The following is a 21,438-nucleotide window of genomic DNA, read 5'->3' on the forward strand; positions in this document are numbered from 1 at the left end:
AGTTTATATGAACATATGTCCGGAAATATTTGGTTTCAGAGTTATAGGCTGTCACAACACGTGCACTGGAATTTGCCTGTCTTACACATTTGGTCTATGGCACTTAGTTCTTCACAGTACCCTAGAGGAGATGTTCAAAATGACCACCCCCGGCCTCAATACAGGCCTCACATCGATGTTGCATGGTCACTCGAGTATGCTCCCAAATGCCTGGCATGTTCCGTGTTGTCTCACAACCTGCTACAATGCAATTGTGGAGAGTATTCACCTCTGCCAGTGCAGATGAATACACCAGTGATTTCAAATGGCCCCACAAGTAGATATCCAAGGGATTTAAATCAGGTGAGCATAGAGGCCAAGCAATTGGTCCACATCTATCGATCCACCGACCAGGGTACCTTCGATTCAGGTACCTACGGGCAACAAGACTAAAGTGTGAGGGAGCACCATCATGCAGGTAGCGCGTTCGTTGACGTATGTTCGGTCGAACATCTTCCAAGATAGCAGGCTGGTTGCTTGCCAGAAATCGTCTGTACACCGGTCCCGTTAGTCTATAGGCAAGTACATGGGGTTCGAATAGCATGTCAATAAAAATGCAGGCCCAGATGTTTAGCAAGAACCGCACTTGGTGATGTGATGGAATACATGCATGTGGATTATCCTCAGCCCATACATGCTGATTGTGGAAGTTCACAATTCCATCTTGTGTGAACTGGGCTTCATCTGTAAAGATCACTAAGGCAGAAAAGTTAGAAGTTGTAGCACATTGCTGCAAGAGCCATTGGCAGAACACGACACACGCAAGGTAATCTGCTGGTGATAATGGCTGTACACGTTGCAGATGGTAGGGATACAACTGTTGTTCTCGCAATACTCTCCAGATAGTGGAACAAGAAATATCCACTTGCATTGCTAACCTTTGTGTGCAGATTTCAGGAGTTGCAGTCACAATATCGAGAATCTCCTCTTCTTGCACAGGAATTATAGATCGAGGTCATCCTCTTTCAACAATATGAGGTGCAAAATTGCCAAATTCACACAGGCAGCGATGGATACTCACAAATGTTTTTCTATCTGGGCATCTTTGGTGTGGGTACCTTTTGTGGTACAAATGACGGGCCTCTACAGCATTGCCATCTGCCAAACCATAAATGAAGTGCATATCTACTCGCTGATTGGTGTACATGGTCTCAACAATGCCCACTCAACATGTACACCCACAAAATTAAGAATTGCTCATCCTTACTGTTATGCAACCCAGAATTTTGTATTAGCTAGTTTCGCCTGGAAGAGCAGTTCCCGAGAAGTGCAGTGTTTCCAACACTATAACCGTAGTGTTTCAAACTCCATACTGCTTTTTCGAAAATGAAACCTTCACGTAAACTACTTCATTAAGCAGACACGATAATTTGCAATAAATTAAAATTGGCCTGTATTTTGTAAATGTATTTTCGCTAAGCACTCTGGCAGAGTGTCTACACAATGCGCTACAAATACAAGCTCACAGGTTCACATCCTCGATTAAACACACGCTGTTATATTCATACTTTTATGTTGCTTTTCTTCGACATTTGGCAAAGGCAGTTGAAGAAAAAAAGGAATCTTAGCTTCGAATCTTGGCTAATATTTCGCCTTTTGTGTCGTGATTAGCCAGTCACTTAGGTTCACTGTTCTCTTCTCTGTGATGGTGATCAATAATTGATTTTTCTGTTGTTTTTTTTTGTAGCGCCCTTGGTCTGGGGGGGGGGGTGTACATTTTCTTTGATTTTAGGCTGGGTGTGAACACTTAATTCATCTTATGCTCTTTTTACTCAATCAAATTTCCATCACAGTCCACCCCCCTCCCCCCCCCCACCCAGGCACCCCTGATTTACAACTGTGACAATGTGGGAGGTGTAATGTAACTAAAAGTAAAATATCAGGAATGGGTGTTTGTGTGCTGCACATTTAAATGTCATGAAGTATATGTGATTTAGATAAAAATAACAGAAATAATGATTTGAATCAAGTCTGTCAATAATGTGAATATTAATATTATAGAATATAATGAGCAGGTGTGTGTTAAAAAGTAACCATGAAAAAATTGTGTATCAATATATTTGCTGCTTGATTCATAGTTAATATTGATACAAAATAAGAAAGAGTTGGAAAGATAAGTTGCATATGGAGATATGTGTAATTAGTTTTGTTCAGGGATGTAGCAAAGGGCATTGGTTAAACCATCCTACTTTTCAATACTGTGTCCACCAGCCATTGGATTCAAGCACTGCATCGAGTCGACGAGACAAAGATTCCACAAGCCGCATGCAAATTTTTAGTCTTCTCCTGAAACTCTCCCAAACATCAAACACGTGAGCTAGTAGAGCTTCCTTTGTTCTCAGCTGTCTAGGTTCCCACTCTCTCACCATCAATGCCCAAATGTTTTCACTTGGGTTAAGATGGGAGACTTTCAACCCGGGACCCATTGATTACAAGGCAACGCTACCACTGCGCCATCGGGGATGCCATAGTCCTCTCACAGAGATAATTCGTTCGGAGCAATAGAAATGCCCTATATGAAAACAATTGGGGAATATTAATTTCAATGTGGATATTCTTCGGTAAATATGTTTCTAAATATAGTTTACCTAAATAGTGGGGATGTGGGGTGAGATATAGAGACGGAGTTGGGAGAGAGAGAAAAAGCACATAATTTTCTGTTCAGTGTGGACCTTTGGGATTTATTTTTTCCTGGTGCATCAAATATATTACCCAAATACAACTCAAACCTTCAATGGTGAAATTGTGAGTGAATCACTCAACTGGAATAAAAAGTAGGGATTTAAATCTAGGAGGCCAGAAGATAGTTATTGTGCTACCATGTGCCAGTACACAAAAATTCCACTTTGCCCATGAGAACTATCATGCCTGAGTAACAAGTAGTTTATGTTAGTTGTGAGAGTTGCTGCATTTCCATTGCCTGCCAAGAATAATGATACGGAAAGCGTAAGATACGGAAATGTGCATGTTTGGCAAGCTATGGGAAAAGTAGATGTTCGTGTTTTCTTCTCGAATTTTACTCATTTTATGTCAATTTCTACATATAGCCAATGGCATCAGAGGATGAATGATGCTTCAGGGAAATTGATGAAGGTTGACGAAACAACAAGAAAGAAAATCTCACAATTTATCAGACACTAGGACCCAAGAACCCTGGCTACGCAGCATGTGATAAGGATACCACGAATTTCTGCTAAATCCTTTCCTAGATATTTGTAATGGATGAATCCCTAGCCCCCCGTTACGAGAAGACGAAAGACTATGAGATGTGAAACATTCACAATGTAATTGCAATGCTTTACATCACTCTTGGCTGTATTCCAAATGTAGTAAGAGACCAAGGATAAGTTGGATTTTTTTTTTTACCAAGGCATAAGTGTATTTGAGCGTGATGGCTACCTATCTCCTCATTTCTAAAAAGTTAACTTCGCCGTTACGCTAACAGCAGGCACAAATGCATCAATGTCCATTTCTGTTATTTTACATTACTGTTCTGCCTCTTGTGTTAAATCTCGATAATGCAGATGAATTATCAATATATAAAATTGTGACGGGCTGGCCGGAGTTCGAATCTGGAACATATGGCCTCGCTTCGCTAAAAAGGCTGGCAGAAATGTATTGGAAAAGTAGAGGAGCACCAAGAACTGGTTTCACACACCACAGATGATTAAATCATTTACAGCAACTTGCTGTGGGAGTATTGCTCGCCACCTCCCCCTCGCTCGCAGGTGGCCATGCTCACCTCACCTGCTGATCGAAGAGTACGGTTAAATGGTGCACCGCACCAACTTCTCGTTTCAAGCATATTCCGTCCGGGAGGGTTTTGACACCCATCCCAGCATGGTTAATACATGTGACCTTTGCACTTTCAAAACCCTTATCACAAGGAAAAGCTAAGTTGCTGGCATCAATTTTACACCACCATACCATAATATTTATGCAGCGAACATTTGCTAAACAAGTTTCTGTGACTCTAAGGGTACGTTAAAAGTAATGAGGAATTATACACAAGAGGAATAAATTACCGAAAAATGGTAGTGCAATACCAAAATCTGCAATGAGTGTGAAGGGAAAATCGTGAAAAGAAAGAAGTATAAAAGTACTTGAATAACCAGATTAACAGAGAAAGGAATAACAGCAAACAAAATTAAGCTCGAACAATGCAAATAAAAAACTGAAAAAGAAATCTTCGAGATTCATAAATAGGCTGAAGGAAGAAACTGATATTGAATAAACGTGGAAAGAAAACTTAATGAAATGAGCCCTGGTTCGATTCACGACAGGAGCTCATATTTGCATTCAAATCCCACTCTAAACTGTATGTCCTTATGCATTTAGACTTAAAACAAACTTCGTTGTAAACAAAAAACAAAAATAATAACTCGTAAGAAAAAGTGCCGAAATTATTATTGCAAAATGAAATAAACACGTAACAAAAATCCGAAATGGGTGCATGAAGGATCCAGTGGAAAGGAACAAGCGTGACAGGCATAGTCACACTGAATGGGGAGAATGGTTGTTATGGGGGTCAGAATCTTCTAATCATCTGTGGAGGCAGGACCAACGAGAAAAAGATCTCAAAAAGAATAACTGCAGCAATCTATAGACAAATTCCAGTGAGCACGTGTTGTGACAGCCTATAACTCGGAAACCAAACATTTCCGGACCTATGTTCATATAAACTTTTTTCATTGTTTACATGTAAGGAACATGCTCCTGAAGTTATGCCACCTATTTCTGGGACACCCTGTATATAAAAAATCATTGCATCTCTTCTGCCACTAAAGAAAGATCTTTATCAGGAAGATTAATTAAAATTGTGTTTGAAAATCATTTACAGTATAGGCAAATACAAGTAAGGACAGGTCATCTATCTTCCTCATTGTAAGAATAAGCTTGTATGTTTGAACGCCATGGTCAGTCATCTTTCCAAGATATGCTAGTGACTGTCATGGATCTAAGCTGTGTAGTTTCATGCACACAGGATAGAAAATGCATTTTTCTTGAGCTCATAGTGTTGAAAGGGCACATCAGTGTGTAAAACATTGCTAAGAAAAATTTTCAGCTTGTGTCCTCTGCACATACACTGAAAGTTTGTTGTTAAAGTGCAGTTTTCTTTTTCTGGTGTTTCATTTCTGAACTCTCATTTATTTTCAGCCCACTTTCATCACATGTTTGAAAGGCTAAGAACAGGATTGGATTTCAAGAAAGCATTAATGATATCATGTAAGTAGAACTAGGAGATAAATTCAAGTGGAAATAATTTTCTTTGTTGAAAATATCTTGTTGAAAAATATGTATTATAATCCAAATCCATGATAGTTAGTGTCACAGGATCAGTTTTTAAGTAAAGGAATCAATGTAAATTTGTAAAATATGTGAACTAATTACACTGGTCTACCAAAAGAAACTTTTTTTAATCATCAGAAATAAAACCATACTTTTCTAGATCAGTTTTTAATGCTGATCATGAATTTACATCTAGATTTGTGCTGCCACCCACCATTTTTTCATAATAACCCTCTTTATTAGAATGAGAATTGTTCTTAGTCTGACATACAGCAACATAAATAAATATTATTCAAAAATGTGATGAATGTCCATGTCTGTTGTATACTGCATCATGATCATCACAGTACAACAACCAGCAGTAGTCTGTCACCATAGAAACCTTGGTAGTACTGTTCTCTTGTCTCAATGTCCTGGTGAATACGCTCCCCATTTTCGTCACTCACATCAAGGTTTTTAGGGAAGAAATGCAAATGGGAGTGCACGAAGTTTAGTTCAAGTGACATCGGACATCTCATTTCCTTGCATGGACACAAAAGTTTATGTACACCATTGATGAAATCCAGAGACTTGGTTTTACCTGGAAAATTTTCAGAAACCCACTGAAAACTTCCCAAAGCTTCTTGTTCAACAGTTTGGGTTTACATAAACACCCCATCTTTTAGAATGTCTTGGATTTGACGTCACACGAAAATGCCTTTTTTAAATTTAGCTGTGCTTATGTTCGGAAATTTAGCAGTAAGGTATTGGAACGCCTCAAAGTTTGTTTTGCCATTGCCATCGCCAAGACTTTACTAACCCAAGTGCAGAGGAGGAAGATATACCTTCTTGGGATCAACTCATGATTCTGTATTCAATAGTGGCAGACTCGGGTGTCATATGCTAAAGGAGACGCACACAATTATGCACTTTCAGCACGAGCTGAATATCAACAGTGGTCAGTCACATCATGTTTGGCTCCCGCCATTGCAACAACTCAAACCATCACATGCAACAGACAAAATGGCTACACCAGTGTCCCTAGCGGCAAACGAGGAAGAAACAGGAACCAGAAGTCTACCCAACAGTGAAACATCGAGTTCCCAGATGGATGGTGGCAGAGGCCACCAAAATTAATAGATCATCTACTAGAAAGTTTCGCGGAAATAATTTTAGTAGCCACGTTTTTTATTCCTCCTAACATGAATCATTTTTTTCTTTCTTCTAGTCTTGAAGCAAGGAGTTCTGCTTTCTATTTCGACAATGAAAGGTCTCTAATGAGGTCATTATTTGTTCTCTCTCCGGAGGCTCTGGGATGTGAAAAGATTTGTCGTGTGCGACTGGTCTTCTTGCAGATGGCAAATCTGGATACATTATTGTAAGCTTATTCTTTCAAGGGAACAGTATAACAAACAAAGAACAAAGACATCCTGAAACCACAACCATCTTCTCGCGCACTGCAGCAAATGCTGATGTACTTTACAGGTCGTATTCAGCCTCATCAGGATGAAACAGATTCTTAACAGATTCAATAAGTTGACAAGACAGCTGGTATAAGCTGAAAAACTAACTCAGCTGCTGGATATTTTTTCCAGTTTAATAGTGCACTGGACCTGCATCTCAAACTGTGTGAGACAGTTGCAACTGTACAGGGTGAGGCAAAAGTCCAGCCCCACCCTTTTAATTTGAAAACGACATGACTGAGGGCGATCAAATTTTGGATATGGGTAATTGGGGTGGGGGCACACCAGATGGGGCTAGTATGTATCATGGTGGCCATCTGGAATTACATCCAGATTTTCAAATGGGTAGGGGGTCATGTAGCATATCATTTTACATGTGTGTTTTCTCAGAAATAAGAATGTACAGTTATTCTTCCCTAACTTTGTTTGGTGAGGATATTTTCACAGTTGAAGTTCACATTTGGCATCCTACAAGATGTGCTCTATGTGTTGCTCGTTCTGTGCTACACACGGCATAAGACATTTCAGCCAGTCCTCATGGACATGCAAAAACACTGCAGGCTCGACAGAGTCACATTCTTGGTGGATCCGGTGCTGGAGATGTCGGAGATCAGTGATTTTCTCTTGACAAACTATGGCTTTAAGATGACCCTAAAGGTAAAAGTCAAGGGGCGTAAGGTCCAAAGAACAGGGTGGCCACTCAGTGGGCCCTCTTCGACCAATCCAGTGACCCGGGAGCTGTTCATCCAACCACTGTCAGACACATAACGTGTAGTGCGGAGGCACAACGTCATGCTGGAAAAAGGCTGCTAATTTACTGCCTGGGTACATCAGTGAGGGGAACACATCTTCCTGGAGAATGTCCAGGTGTTCAATATCCCACACCACATCATTGCCTTTTACGAGGATCTGTCCACGATGGGTTGATATATGACCAATAACGATGATTCTGCTTATTTACCTCACCGTTTACGAAGAATATGGCCTCATCGCTAAACAGAACAGTTTTTCGGGAACTGGGGATCCTCGTTGCAACGAGCCAAAGTCCAGTCTGCAAACTGTAACCGCCTGTCTGGGTCATCCTCAGTTAAGAACTGCTGCATTTGAATTTTGTAGGGATGCCACTTGTTAGTATGCAACACACGGAGTATGGATCTCTGACTGACTCCTGACACTGAAGCCAAAATCCAGGTACTGCGTTTTGGGCTCTTGACCAATGATGCCACGATTGTCATTGCTGTTTCTTCGTCGATAGCTGTTCTTGGCCGTCCACTACATTCTCTGTCACACACACAGATCCCGTCTCCTTAAACTTCTGCATTACACACAACACTGTGGTATGTGGATGCCGGGCATTGAAATCTTCTGCAATGACCCTGGCACTGCGCTCCCCACTTATAACAACAATTTCAATCCATTCTTGGAGGGTTAGAGCCATGTTAGATCACCTGGAACAAATAAATACCAACCTATTACATTATGCCAAATGTAAACTTCAACTGTGAAGATATCCTCACCAAATAAAGTTGGGAAAATAACTGCATATTCTTATTTCTGAGAAAATGCACATGTAATATGATATGCTACATGACCTCCTTCCCATTTGAAAATCTGGATGTAATTCCAAGATGGCCACCATGATACACACTAGCCCTACCTCAATTACCCATATCCGAAATTTGATCACCCTCCGTCAAGTCGTTTTCAATTTAAAAGGGTTGTGCCAGACTTTTGCCTCACCCTGTAGTTAGTGAAAGTGTATCACAGCAGTAAGGCTCAGCCAAGTATTTTTGTTCTGTTTATTGCAAAGCAAGTGGGAAATTCAAGGTGCTGAATTCAGCTATTTGATCAGATAGCTGCCCCATGGTGGCTGCAGCTAGCAAATCAGCTGATTGGCACATCTCTAGACCTTACACCCAGTGAATTTCATAACCCTGTCTAATCTCGATAACTATACGTTCTGGGGGAAAACTAAGCATATATTTGGAATCAGGGGGTCCAACCTAGCCTACAGCACCTATTATTTTTTCTGTTGATTTTTCATTGTAGACCAGTGAGATGATTGAAGTAGTGTAATATTTAATGTTGTATGTGCATATCACTTACATTACAGCTTGTTTTCTGTTTTCATTACTTTATGTTGTTAATGTAATTTGTTCAATTGCAATTATTTGCTGGCCTCCCCGATGGCGCAGTGGTAGCGTCGTCGCCTTGTAATCAAGGGGTCCCAGGTTTGATACCCGGTGGAGGCACAATGTGGTTCGGTTCCCATTTTAAACTGTAGGTCCAGTCCCGATTAGCCTCACTGTGCATAAAGTGGACTTAAAACATGAACGAACTCAAGCAATTATTTGCTAATCTGTGGTAGTTGTGATAGTTGATAAAAATAACAATTCTGCAACTATTCATATTTTCCTTACCTTCACTGCAATATTTAAGGAAAGGATTGTGTTTTGATATTTGCTAATCTATACAAAGGACATTTCAAGTTAGGGTTTGGACCTATATGAAATTTTTGCAGATACTGAAACGTACTGGTATGCAATTTACTGTAACCAATTTAATGATCTGATATAAAATTGCAAACGTTCCTTCAAGAACATTGATGGTTCATTAATTCCGTAATCAATGTATTATATTAGGTGACTGCAGTGGATTTTGCCTTGGAAAGGAATCTGTGTATTCAGATATTTGTGTAACAAAATGTCAGAATTCTGCACTAAATTGCTGTTTGTGTGTGTGTGAAGGGTGGGGATAGAAGTTGGTTGGCGGTGAAGGTTTGGATTGAAAAGTTACTGAGTAGCCATGTTCAGGCCAGGGGGTGTTGTCATACTCATGCTCTCCCCCAGCATTTTCATACTGAATATACAATGTTCTAAGTGAATGAACCTACCACAGTATGTTTTAGTTATTCTTAAATACTTTCCTATTCTCGCATACAATTTGGATATTGTACTGGGATAAGTAATAATATAGCAACATATAACTTACACATGTTAACGATGCTTAAGTTGCAATTAACTTTAACATACTAATCTTAGCCTGATGAAAACTTCATAAATAAGCTGAAACATTACTACATACAACTTTTAGGCTTGTCTTATTGTATTGAAGTAAAAAATGTTAGTGATGCTAATGAACCAGTATAAGGGGCTTGTGATAACTTGTGTAATATTAACTTATTTTTATAAAATGTAAATTCATTAGTTTAACAGTTATTCCGAAAAAACTTTGTTCAAGTAATTGTAGAAAAAAATAGTTTTTTTGTGTACTTTAGTCAATACAGATCATGAAAATGAGTTAATTATATATATTTTAGCATATCAAGTGGTAAAACTGACAACAGTCTGTAATTGCATTAGTCTTGTACATCTATGGAATGCAAATTTGTCTTGTAAAGATAGATAAATCACTTGAAAACATTCATTCAATTCTGTAAAAAAATAAAATTGCAACCATGTTTCCATAAACAAATTAAAAATGACAATAAAATTGTTTCTTTATAGGCTTTCAGTTTTTGTATACAACTCTGTTTGGAGCATATTCTGCCTTTCTGTTTGCAAAAACAGGTAAGTTGATTGCTTGATTTAAAATTAATTATATATTTAATATAAGTACTGTTTCACACCAGGTACTACTTTGATGTGTGTAGGAATTGTTACTTACATAAAAATACAGAAAACACTGAGTAACATTCTGTCCATTTAATTGTACCTCTTTCATCAAAGCTTGTCCCTCTCTATATTACCCTGTACCTATCAGTTGCCTACATATCTAGTATTGATACAGATGTTAAAATGAAAAATCTGCTAAATGATAGGAACACACTTATAATAAAACAAGGCTGCTACAGGAGGAGATAATTGTACCCTGGCATGTGGTGCCTAATTTCTAGGTTTGAATTCTGCTTGAATCGTATTTTTCACAGTATCTACAATCTCTTGTGTGTTCAAATTTTAATGACTTAAAAAATAATGCATCATTATGTTCTAGTTAATTAACTGAATATTAGTTGTGAATGTTGATTATTCACTAAAATATCATCTTATACTACATGCTGAATAGAACCTGAACATAAATAGCCAGTAACTAAATGAAATACAGAACACGCAATTAGTAAGACAACAACTTTAAAGCGTGACTAACCCATATCAGAGTATGTATGTCGTGCAGATTTCACCAAAAAACCACATGACTCTTTTATGCAGTGTAAATATCCTGGAAATTAAGCAAAATGTGTCATTTATTTGATTTCATACCAATATTGTGTGCAAAGAAAGTGGACTTTATATACTTTATTGTTCTGATTATCCCATTTTAAATTAAATCCAAGCAGATACCACTTTGAACCAATATTCTTACCAATCCGCCAATATTGATACCATACAAAATTTGTAATTTCAAGGATATTTAGACCCATTTTTGTGGACTCTGCTAGACACATAGACTCCAGAAAAATAGATATTGGTTGGTTTCAACTCATCCCTATTTTAGATCTATGCATATTTTAAAGAACGTCTGCTAAGACAGCTTGTAGATTGATACACAGTTATAATATAGTTTACTTACAATGGATTACTCCTAGTAACATTTATACAAGGGATGAATTAAATGTAATGCATCCAACTATTCAACTCGGTGTAGATAGTAGCACAAATGCACAACCACTCACTTCATCAATGTAATGTGTGTGTTTGTGTGAGAAGCAGTTGTTTGAAGAGGATGAGTAGTTGTAGATTTTGAAATGGAGTCATGTAATGATCTCTTGTTTGTGCATCTGCTTTGTTTCTCATTACATATGGGTGTGTTTCACCTACGTTACAAACTGTTGAATTGTGGCTTTAAGCAGCCATGATTGAGGCCAGTTCTTGTAAGCATACAAAATTCAAGCGAGTGCATGGGAGATTCTAACACAGATATTCGTGATCTAAAACAAACATTCAGTTGGTGCAGTTGTAAGAAACGCTATGTATTTGATATTTTCTTGCAGATGACAAATAAAATTGGCTGTGCACATCCTGACATCACATGAAACCCACCTATATCTATTATTATTTTTTCTTCTTCTTCTTCTTCCTGCAGGGACATATACATTGCTCATATCCATGTAGTCATCATCGCCAATGTGCTGCAATCATAAATGGATGCCACTGCTCTTCTATGTGCCAGTTAAGCTTTTGGTATAATTGATAGAATAGAATTGAATAGACTATGCAGCAAGACCTTCAGTAGAGAGAAATTCAAACATGTTGTGTATACTGTTCCAATTTCAAGAGCTATAAAAACTCACACTCCACACAGCTGCTTCTCAGACAGTAAAATGAAAATGGAAATAACATAGAATATGTGAGTGCTTGTAGAGTGGCAATGGTACTATCTATCAATGAGTTATGAAGTTGAATATATTCATTCATACCTTGCAAATGTTGCGAACAGCTTTAGATTAGGGCTGATCCAATACCGATGCATCGGTATCGGTTCGAATTCAGATACCAATACTTATCTGGCATTTTGGGTCATTCATGCGGTCCGCAAACATGCCGCGCGACACTTTTGCGGAGTCTAATTATCCTAGAAGTTATGCAAAATTCAAACTTTTATTTTTATTTTTCACTAATTTTGTTTGAAAAACTATATTTTGTGATTACATAATATATATTTTAATATTCTGATGTAATTCTTGAATATTATAAACTAAATTTCTTGGTAAATTGATGCATATAATTGGAGAAGAATTTACATACCAATATGATCAATATTTTGAACAAAATTTAATTATTGCAATTTTCAAGTATCTGTATCGGTGGGAATCTGTAAGAGTACCGGTATTGGCTCAGCCCTAATTTAGATCGTTGCAATGTTCAAACATCAGAATCGTAGGCAAATATTTGTGATAGTATCGGTTCAAAGTGATATCAGCTGAGCCTTAAAAGTAAGATATTGTTTTGCACCATCTTTGTCTAGAAGTTGGGTGGTAAAATGGATGCAGAAAAATCACATGGCACGTTTGAATGAGAAGTCAAAATATGATGTAGATCACTGCCTGCATTGATGTCATGTCCACTGGTAATTATATTTGAATGAAAAAAATGCATATTATTTCTGAAGGATTTGGTAGTAATACAACTAGGGATCTGTACACCATTTCCACTGACTTCCAGTTCCAATGAATATTGAAGATAATTCAAGTGGACTAGATCTACCAAATGACTTTATGGCCACACAGAGGATTTGTAACTTACTGAAAATATGTGAAAATTGTGCTTCAAACCTGGGGCTTTGGCTGTGAATACAACCTCTAAATTAATGTGCATGAAGACCCGATACAGAAATCTTTTGAGTTGTCATTATTATATGATTTGGTCACATTTTTAGATTCATACTTAGTTGCGAAATTTCAAATTAAGGCTGTGAATTACAAGGGTCAGTCGGTGGAAAACAGGCCACCTCATATATCTTGACGTGTATATGCCGTGACTAAATGAAATTCCTGCCACTGGTAAATGAAATTCCTACCTGGTGACAACGGAACCCCCTTCCAGTGGCAGGAATTTCATGGAGCCGCGGCATCTACATGTTGAGATATACAAGGGGACTGACCCTTATAAGTTTAAGGTCTATTTATGCTATGTTATTTTATGCCAATACTATTAATTGCTAGAATGAATTTTTGTGTTCATATTATATGTTCAACATAAGTCAGATTGTGCTGAATTCTTAAGTAATGGAAAATTAGTGTTGAGCCTATATTGATGCATATTATCATTTGAAATTTAATCACCAATATTTCCCAATACTTTTCTGGAGCTGCAAATTTTGTGGGCTTCGCAAGAATGCCACATGACACTTTGTGGAGTCTAAATATCCTGGAAATTATACAAAACACATAATTTGCTTTATTTGTGCAACGAAATTGCAGCAAGAAATGAATTTTGTGAAATTACGGTTATTTTAGAACATACATTTTGTATATTGCTCTCATACATATTAATATTTATATTTATAAACATTGTGAACAATGTTGATTTCTTTCAATTTTGCAATTTTGAAGTATCCGTATTGGTGGTAATCTCTCAACACTGGTATCAGCATTTATTCAAAGTGGTACTGGCTCTCCCTAATTATTTGGAATTTCATTGTGTATTGCAATAACATAACATCTGAAACTTTGAGTAAATAAACATTATTAAATGTCTTCTAGTTGTGCATAATGCTGATATTTATATTGCCTCCTATTGCTTTTAGGTCATTTTGTGGCTCCATTCATAGTTCATGCATTCTGTAATCACATGGGTTTCCCAGATTTCACGGAACTGTTAACGTACAAGGATCCTCAGAGGATTATTCTTATGACCTTGTTTGTTGTAGGACTAGTGAGCTGGTGCCTGTTGCTTACACCATTGACTAATCCCTCTTTGTACAGCAATGATATCTTTTGGAAGAACCGTTGACGATATCAAGGCTTAGGTGATAAAATAACAGGTAAATATGTGATATGGCTATCAGTTGAAGGCATTGCTGTTGCGCTTTTGGATAAGGAAGCAAGCTAACATACCTTAACACTGCTGGAAGATGAAAAATAGGTCTGTAAAGGAAGTGGAAGTGAATATAATTGCCAGAAATAGTTATGAAGAAATGTTATACAAAACAAAAATGCAGGATTTGATGTGCCGTAAGTTGTTATATCATAGTCATTATCTTTTTACTACCATAAAATGTACATAATGTTATGACTGTGTAAAGTATGTGTAATTGTGTCAGTTTTTACATGATATTTTGAAGGTGTTTATCATGTTGTCAGTTGTTAAAGTTGTATGTGAATTGTTTAGATTAAGATCAGATATACATATTAGCAGTGCTTTTTTTCTGGCAGGACAGCCATCTTTTTTTTTATGGTGAGAATAAACACTAATAGTCATTCTTGTTAATGAAAGGAATATAAATATTATATATGATCAAATATGAATATATCAAAATGTCTTCAGTAGCTCTTATGAATAAGTTGACATCAATATTGTTTCTATCACCATAGTAAAGTGACTTACGAAAGTTGCCAGAAAACTTTTTCCAGAGAAAAATGCACCATGTATTAGAATAAGTATTTTATCAGAAAATGTCGAATTCAGCAAAGCAGCAAGTTTTTTTGTATTTTTTTTTTTGTAAGGGTTGCCATAATTCATAATGTATAGAGGATCATATCAATCACCATAAAGTTAATTGAAAGAATTGAATGATTGATTTTTGTTATTTAGCGTAAGTTGAAAGAACATAGTGTGGTTTCAGAGAAATGTGGATTGTTCTGTTGTACAGGGTGGTCCAAAAGTGCAGAACGGGCTGAATAAAACCGAAATGCATGTGGTTATTGAAATGTTATATGTGTACATGTAGTTTGGGGATGGTGGAAAACCTACCAAACCACTTTTGAAAGCTGCCATCTTGGATCAAGATCACTTTTTTAAAAATGGGAACCTAGGCATGTGACACATGAAATTACACTGGAAAAAGCTCACAAACTAATCATGATCAGCTTGTGTACAGATGTATGCCTGGTTCACCGTACGTTTTTCATTGGGATGCACAGGTTTTGCTGTACAAATTGTCCATTACTATTTTCTCTATTTTTTCTCTTCCATTGTACTTGTTTCTCACGAACTGATTTTTATGTACACTGGTACATAGGTAGACAGCAGTTTGTTTGGCATTTTGATTCAATTCTTGCACATAACAAGATAGTAAACATGGTGCTGGACAGTTTGCTTGGTAATACTTATGTATCCCACTCTACTATTCCCATAGAATGAATAGAGAAGCATGGAATATGTACAAGTTACACACATGTTCATGTAAATTGGCACGCATAGTTAAATTAAAAAGTTAGAAAGCATGCTACTTTATCAGGACAGGAATGTACATTGATAACAACAATAGCGTACATATACATTTGAATAATTATATCATGTAAAATTATGAATATTTTAAGGGAAAACTCCAGTAGATTGATATGATTTAGATTCATACATAAAAGTTTTTAAATATTCTGAACTATTCTAAATTGTTACAATATTCAAGTTGCAATATGTTCGAAGTGGTATTGGCTCAGCATTAATGAAGAGCTTGAATAATTCGTTCACTTCCTTATTGTATGCTTCTTAGATATTTTGTCCCAGAAAAATCATCTGCATATTAGAAAGTTAATACAATAAAATCTAAAAGTGCTATATAAGATGACATTTTGGTTTTAAAATTGTGAATATAATCCTAAATTTGATTTAAAAACTGCACTTTTACACAAAATAAACTTATCCCTTCTAATAGCACATTTATGTAGTTACCAGAGTATATTAAGTTTATTCCTGTGTAAAGGGGTCCATTTTTGCTTCTCAAATATTTACAGCAGAATTAATCAATTTTCCGTGAATTGCATAACTCACAGGATACTTCAGAAAGTGTCGCGTTGGTATATAAACGGTAAATTTCGTGTTTGAGTATATTTGGCAAACCAGGGTAGGAAAATGCACCTCACACCTTTCAGACACATGAAAAATGAACATTACAGCATGTTTTTTCATATTTCGTGTTTTTGTCAAAAACTAAATTTGTGGGCCTCTAGGAACAGGTGGTTTTTGGCTCACCATAACAGACATGAAGACCAGATATGAAGTATGGAGTGTACATCTCCAACCATTTCAATAATCATTACGTTGCAACCATTTGAGACAGAGCAGTACTGTCTTTTGCCAGAAGGTTTTATATTTTTTAAATAGTGTGTCTTTGTTTGGAGAGAAACTTATTCCTATATTGTCATGGAACAGCAATTCATTACTTGGACTCAGAATAGAATTTGTTTTTGTATCTTTACAAAGAATAAGGATACATGGGGCTTGTAATTCCTGCAGATAATAATTTTTAAAACTTTTGATATTGTCAGAGCAATTTGCAAAAGACAGCACTGCTCTATCGTGTGTAGTTGAGGCATAGTACTTTTTTGAAGGGGTAATGCAACTTTATGTACATCCTGTGCATTTTCTTTGGTATATTGAAGCATGCTGAGTACCTGTGGCACTTTCAAGAAACGCACAAAGCCTCAAAGTCCTACATGTACATGCATATTACAAGAGTCGTATGCTGTTCAGTGCACAAAATACAGATTGAAACTTGTACATGAATCTGATCTTAACATCACTTGGACTGGACTGGACCGCTCTATGAAAATATGTGAAACAATCACTACATTTAGGATGTTTTATCGAAGTGGTATTTATAAATAATGCGTGCGTAAGATAATTCTTAATGAAGTACATAGCAAGATCTGTATGTAGTACATAATTACCTAAGTTTTGTTGTTAATATATTGAGAGTGAAATGCAGGTCAAAATGGTTGTATGGGAGGGATTCAGAATAATCTAGTCACCCTAAGTCTGTCGATAAACATTAGGAGTATTGCTTCAGTGAGTTAATTTTCTCACACAAAAGCACATTGATAAATTTTGACGTACAAGAAAGTAGCAGCATGTTGCATGCTGGATGCAGGAGCAGAGCACAGCACACTAAATATCTGACATGAGCCTTCCCGGGGGGTGTAGTGATAACTAGGGAGTGGATTTTTAGGTAAAAACACATTTTTTTTCTGTTGTTTTGGAAGTCAACCAAACTCGATAGGAGTGCTGACCATATAGTTGTAATGTAATCTGCGAAGTCTTATTTCACATAAAAATGCATAATTTTACTTTCGCATAAAATACATATTTTTAAGGAAAGAACATATTGTGTACATATTTTAGACATTCCAGACAAAATAATGTTTCCAAATTATTTGTGGAAAACATATTTTGTAGTTAATTCATAAAATAGACTAAATAAACAGTAATAATACAACAAATAATTTTGAAGCTTTTGCGTCTGTTGTGAATGAGTTTGATAAAATTGACACGTCGTCCATTGCAGTACTTGAAGATTTATTGAAACATGAATCTTTACAAAACGATTTGGCATTCCTGTCAGTAAATCTAACCTTTTTGTGTGGTGTGATAGAAAAACTGAAAACTTCCACGCAACTGCTTTGCAAAACAGTGAAGGATGTTAGTGCAGTTGGAAGGAAATTGAACTCTCTGTCATGGACACGCATGCAAGTGCTTAAAGACAAATTCTGAAATCTGTTCGAAAAGAACAAGCATACCAAAAACTGTGCAAAGTTGCTTAGGTTCTGGAGAGTGAACATGTAGGTGAAATTGATGGTGCAAGTATGCATGACATCCCTCAGTTCAAACATGCACCTCTGACTATGTGTGATGTGGAAAGGTCATTGTTCAGAGATAATTGGCATGCATTTTCAATGAACAATTTGGAAATATGCTTTGTTGTTCATTGTAATCAATAGAGTGCAACAAGCATCTAACGTCCTGCTCACTTGTATCTATTTATTTGTTTGAGTCTTTGAATAAAAATGTTTTTGACTTTAAACCACATGTTTCCACTGTTTGTAGAACATAAAAAATAAATTATTTTTCAATTTTTGAGCACCTAAAAATCTCCTGCCTAGTGATAATGCTGTTACCCTATAATCAAGTGGTCCCAGGTTTGATTCCCAGTGGAAGCACCTTGTACAGTGGATCAGATCCCACTTTAAACTATAGGTCCAGTGACGATTAACCTATTTGAACATAAAGTGGATTTAAACTTTGAAAACCCAATGTTTCATGGATTTCTCATCTACACTGTCTGGAACAGAAAGATAGGATAAAATATGTCTTCACATTCTTCATTTGCATGCCAGTTTTAACCTTGATTCTGGTCTTTGATAATGCAGATGAGAAACATGGATTTTTTTTTTGTAGTGTGTGCTATTTTTTTTACTTTGCTCATGTATTTTCACAATTAACAACAAACACACTTGATTTAAGTTAGTGTGCAGTGGAATTTCTGGTTATTCTGCAGAAGAAAAACAAAATACAAATAGAGATCACCTTACATGATGGTTGTTGAATCTGTATGCCCAGTAAACAGTGGAGATTCACTTGACGGGCAGCCAAACCCTGTCACTTCTATGGAAGATGCTTCTTGAAAAGGCATGGCCACCAAGAATTCCGGCAACATCACTAGTCTGTCTCCTGTAGTGTTTCCTCGACCTGTGCTGCCATTCATCATCCCATCTGGCTCCATTTATAGAGAAAAATAATTTATGTATAACCTAAATAACAACAAAAAATATGTAGCACAAGTAATATTTTTGAACTTGTACATTACCATGATGTTCCTATTGTATTTTCATTGAATTGTAAAGTGAAAGAAGCTTGTACTTTATAAAAAAAACCTAATTTATTTACGAAAATCTTTTTTGTTGGTCTAACATTGCATCTGTACGAGTTCATTTGTAATGCATAGACCTTCACAAATTGCATTTATACCATTGTAGCAGTAAATTATATTCAGATATTGAGATCTGATGTTCAGTTATTAAGCAGAATTAAATGTATACTTTTGATATCAATATCTATGTAGTACTATTCAGTTTGAAATGTGGTTTTTGAAGACTGTTTTTGTATAGTGTAACATATTTTGTATGTGTATATATATATATATATATATACATAAAATTTAAATGATGAGTGGTACTTCCTTATTCTTGGTTCCTTGTAACTATACTGTAACTGGTAATTAGTTTTTAATGCAGTCTTCTTTTTTGAACATTAACAATTTACATATCCTGAATTCAACTTGGAACTGAATTTTGTGGTGTTCTTTTTAAATGTGGAATTTGTTACAAAAAACCTATTATATTGTAGAATAATTTTCAAGTACAAAATTGAACAGTGATAATATTAAATTTGTATAAAAAAGAAAATATTAATAATAAAAATATTTTAGAAATTTATTTTCCTTTATTATATGTAAATGAAGGTGAATGTAGATAAATGCATTCTGCTCTTTATGAACCTTGCCTAACTCCATCATTTAGAACTGTGTGAGTTGGATCTATTGTGTGTTGTAATCTGAGAATGTAATGTAGGCATAAGGCAAACTTATCCACGAAAACTAAAATAGAAATGTGTGGCAGTGTTGCACTGTGGAGATACCAAAACCCTCGCAACTGAACACTTATATATTGTTGCATTGAGTATCACACATGAGTTGGAAATTTAATAGTGGCAACACTGCTGTATATATGCCATGAAACAACCAGTGCTTCTCACTTATACCACGTGGTACTTTGATACCTAAGCTACCTCCCAGTAAATGGACTCTTCTTTCCTACACTAGGCGCATGTGTATGTGCAGTGACGAGAGGAATAGAATATCGTTGGAGTTGGCAGTCTCAAGTTGTGTGGTCGGAACCCCACTAATGTGAAAGTTCTGGTGATTCTCGCCATACCTCCAGGACAGACCATCAATGTGCAGTGTTACCGTTCATTTTTGGAACATAACCTGCGACCTGCATTGCGAAAGAAGAGGGGATTATTTCTGCTGAATCTTCCCATCATTTTGCAGGACAGTGCTTGGATGCATGTAGCGCAACCTGTGGCTGATTTGTTAGCTTGATGGGGCTGGCAGATGCTCTACCAGCCCCTGTGACTTTGATTTGATCCCTAAGATGAAGCTTCTGAACTGTTCCAGAGATTCTTCAGGCAATAGACTGCTCCAATGAAACCATCAACAGAACAGGCACTGCTACAGAAATACTATGACTTTCACGTTGCTGGCAACGTTGTACACAATGCTGGTGACTACGTCGAAGGGCTGTAAAAGTTTCACAGAGGTATCTCTTTTGTATCATTTGAGAATAAATAGTTGCCACTATTAAATTTCAAACCCACGTATGTGTTTCAATATAACAGCTGATACCCATACATCCAGAATTTTAAGAACATACTGTGACACTGTTATTTCACTATTCTCTGTAATTTCATACATTTTATGCCCACCTTGTGTCATGCACACAACAAAGTAATGATCACTTATGATCCTTAGTTATTGACATAGCTTAGCAGCAGTGATCTAACTAGGTTGATCAGTTTGGGGAACCCAAATGTAAGAAATTAACAAAAACAACCAAACAGCAGTGTGTATATGTGTGAGAAATTTACGGAAGAACATGGGAAGATGATGGTGATTGATATATTGAACATGCACATGAAAACAATTTAAAATGTTGTATGCCTGAAACACCACCATATTAATGGGTTTTGATTTAGTTTATTTTACCTCGCTTTTCTACCACTTTTGGCTGATTGGGATGATGTGGATGAATGGTGATAAGATGACATGATGAAGGGACAGTCTCAAACATACATGGACATGACAGCATGAGCCCCACAGATTATACGGACCTTGGGGTCTGAAATGCAGTTCAGGGTGTACTATGTGGAAGAGAGGTTGACATTTGGGTTCATTTCAAGAGAGTCACCCATTGCAACCCACAATAATAATGGGATTAAAGCCGCAAGAAAACATTATCAGCAAAAATACATTGAAACATAAGGTCAACTAACTATTCAAGAAGTGTTGGAAAGCTACAAAATCATAATGCAAGCTGCACAATCATGGTTCTTCCAAACAGGATGTACCACATTTTAAAGACTCAACTTGTTTTCTTTACTTGTAATTTAATATGTTTTATGATATCCTTTGCATTGTTCATGTTCGTTATTTCTTTCGGCCACTGTGTCCCATT

General features: G+C 36.6%; 1 protein-coding gene across 2 annotated transcripts in view; it reads left to right on the forward strand.

Moving 5' to 3' along the window:
• The window catches only part of Sras (Ras converting CAAX endopeptidase Sras), a 57,941-nt gene extending 38,801 nt beyond the window's left edge, over positions 1–19,140 (forward strand). For both annotated transcript variants that reach the window (XM_083118808.1, XM_083118809.1), the window contains 3 exons: positions 5,197–5,265; positions 10,277–10,339; positions 14,016–19,140. In XM_083118808.1, coding sequence (XP_082974934.1) covers positions 5,197–5,265; positions 10,277–10,339; positions 14,016–14,221 — 338 coding nt within the window. In that variant the 3' untranslated portion in view covers positions 14,222–19,140. The remainder of the gene's footprint in view (positions 1–5,196; positions 5,266–10,276; positions 10,340–14,015) is intronic.
• The last annotated feature ends 2,298 nt before the right edge of the window (positions 19,141–21,438 follow it).

This window comes from Lepisma saccharinum, chromosome 3 (assembly GCF_977018435.1).
Source record: "Lepisma saccharinum chromosome 3, izLepSacc3.1, whole genome shotgun sequence".
NCBI lineage: Eukaryota > Metazoa > Arthropoda > Insecta > Zygentoma > Lepismatidae > Lepisma > Lepisma saccharinum.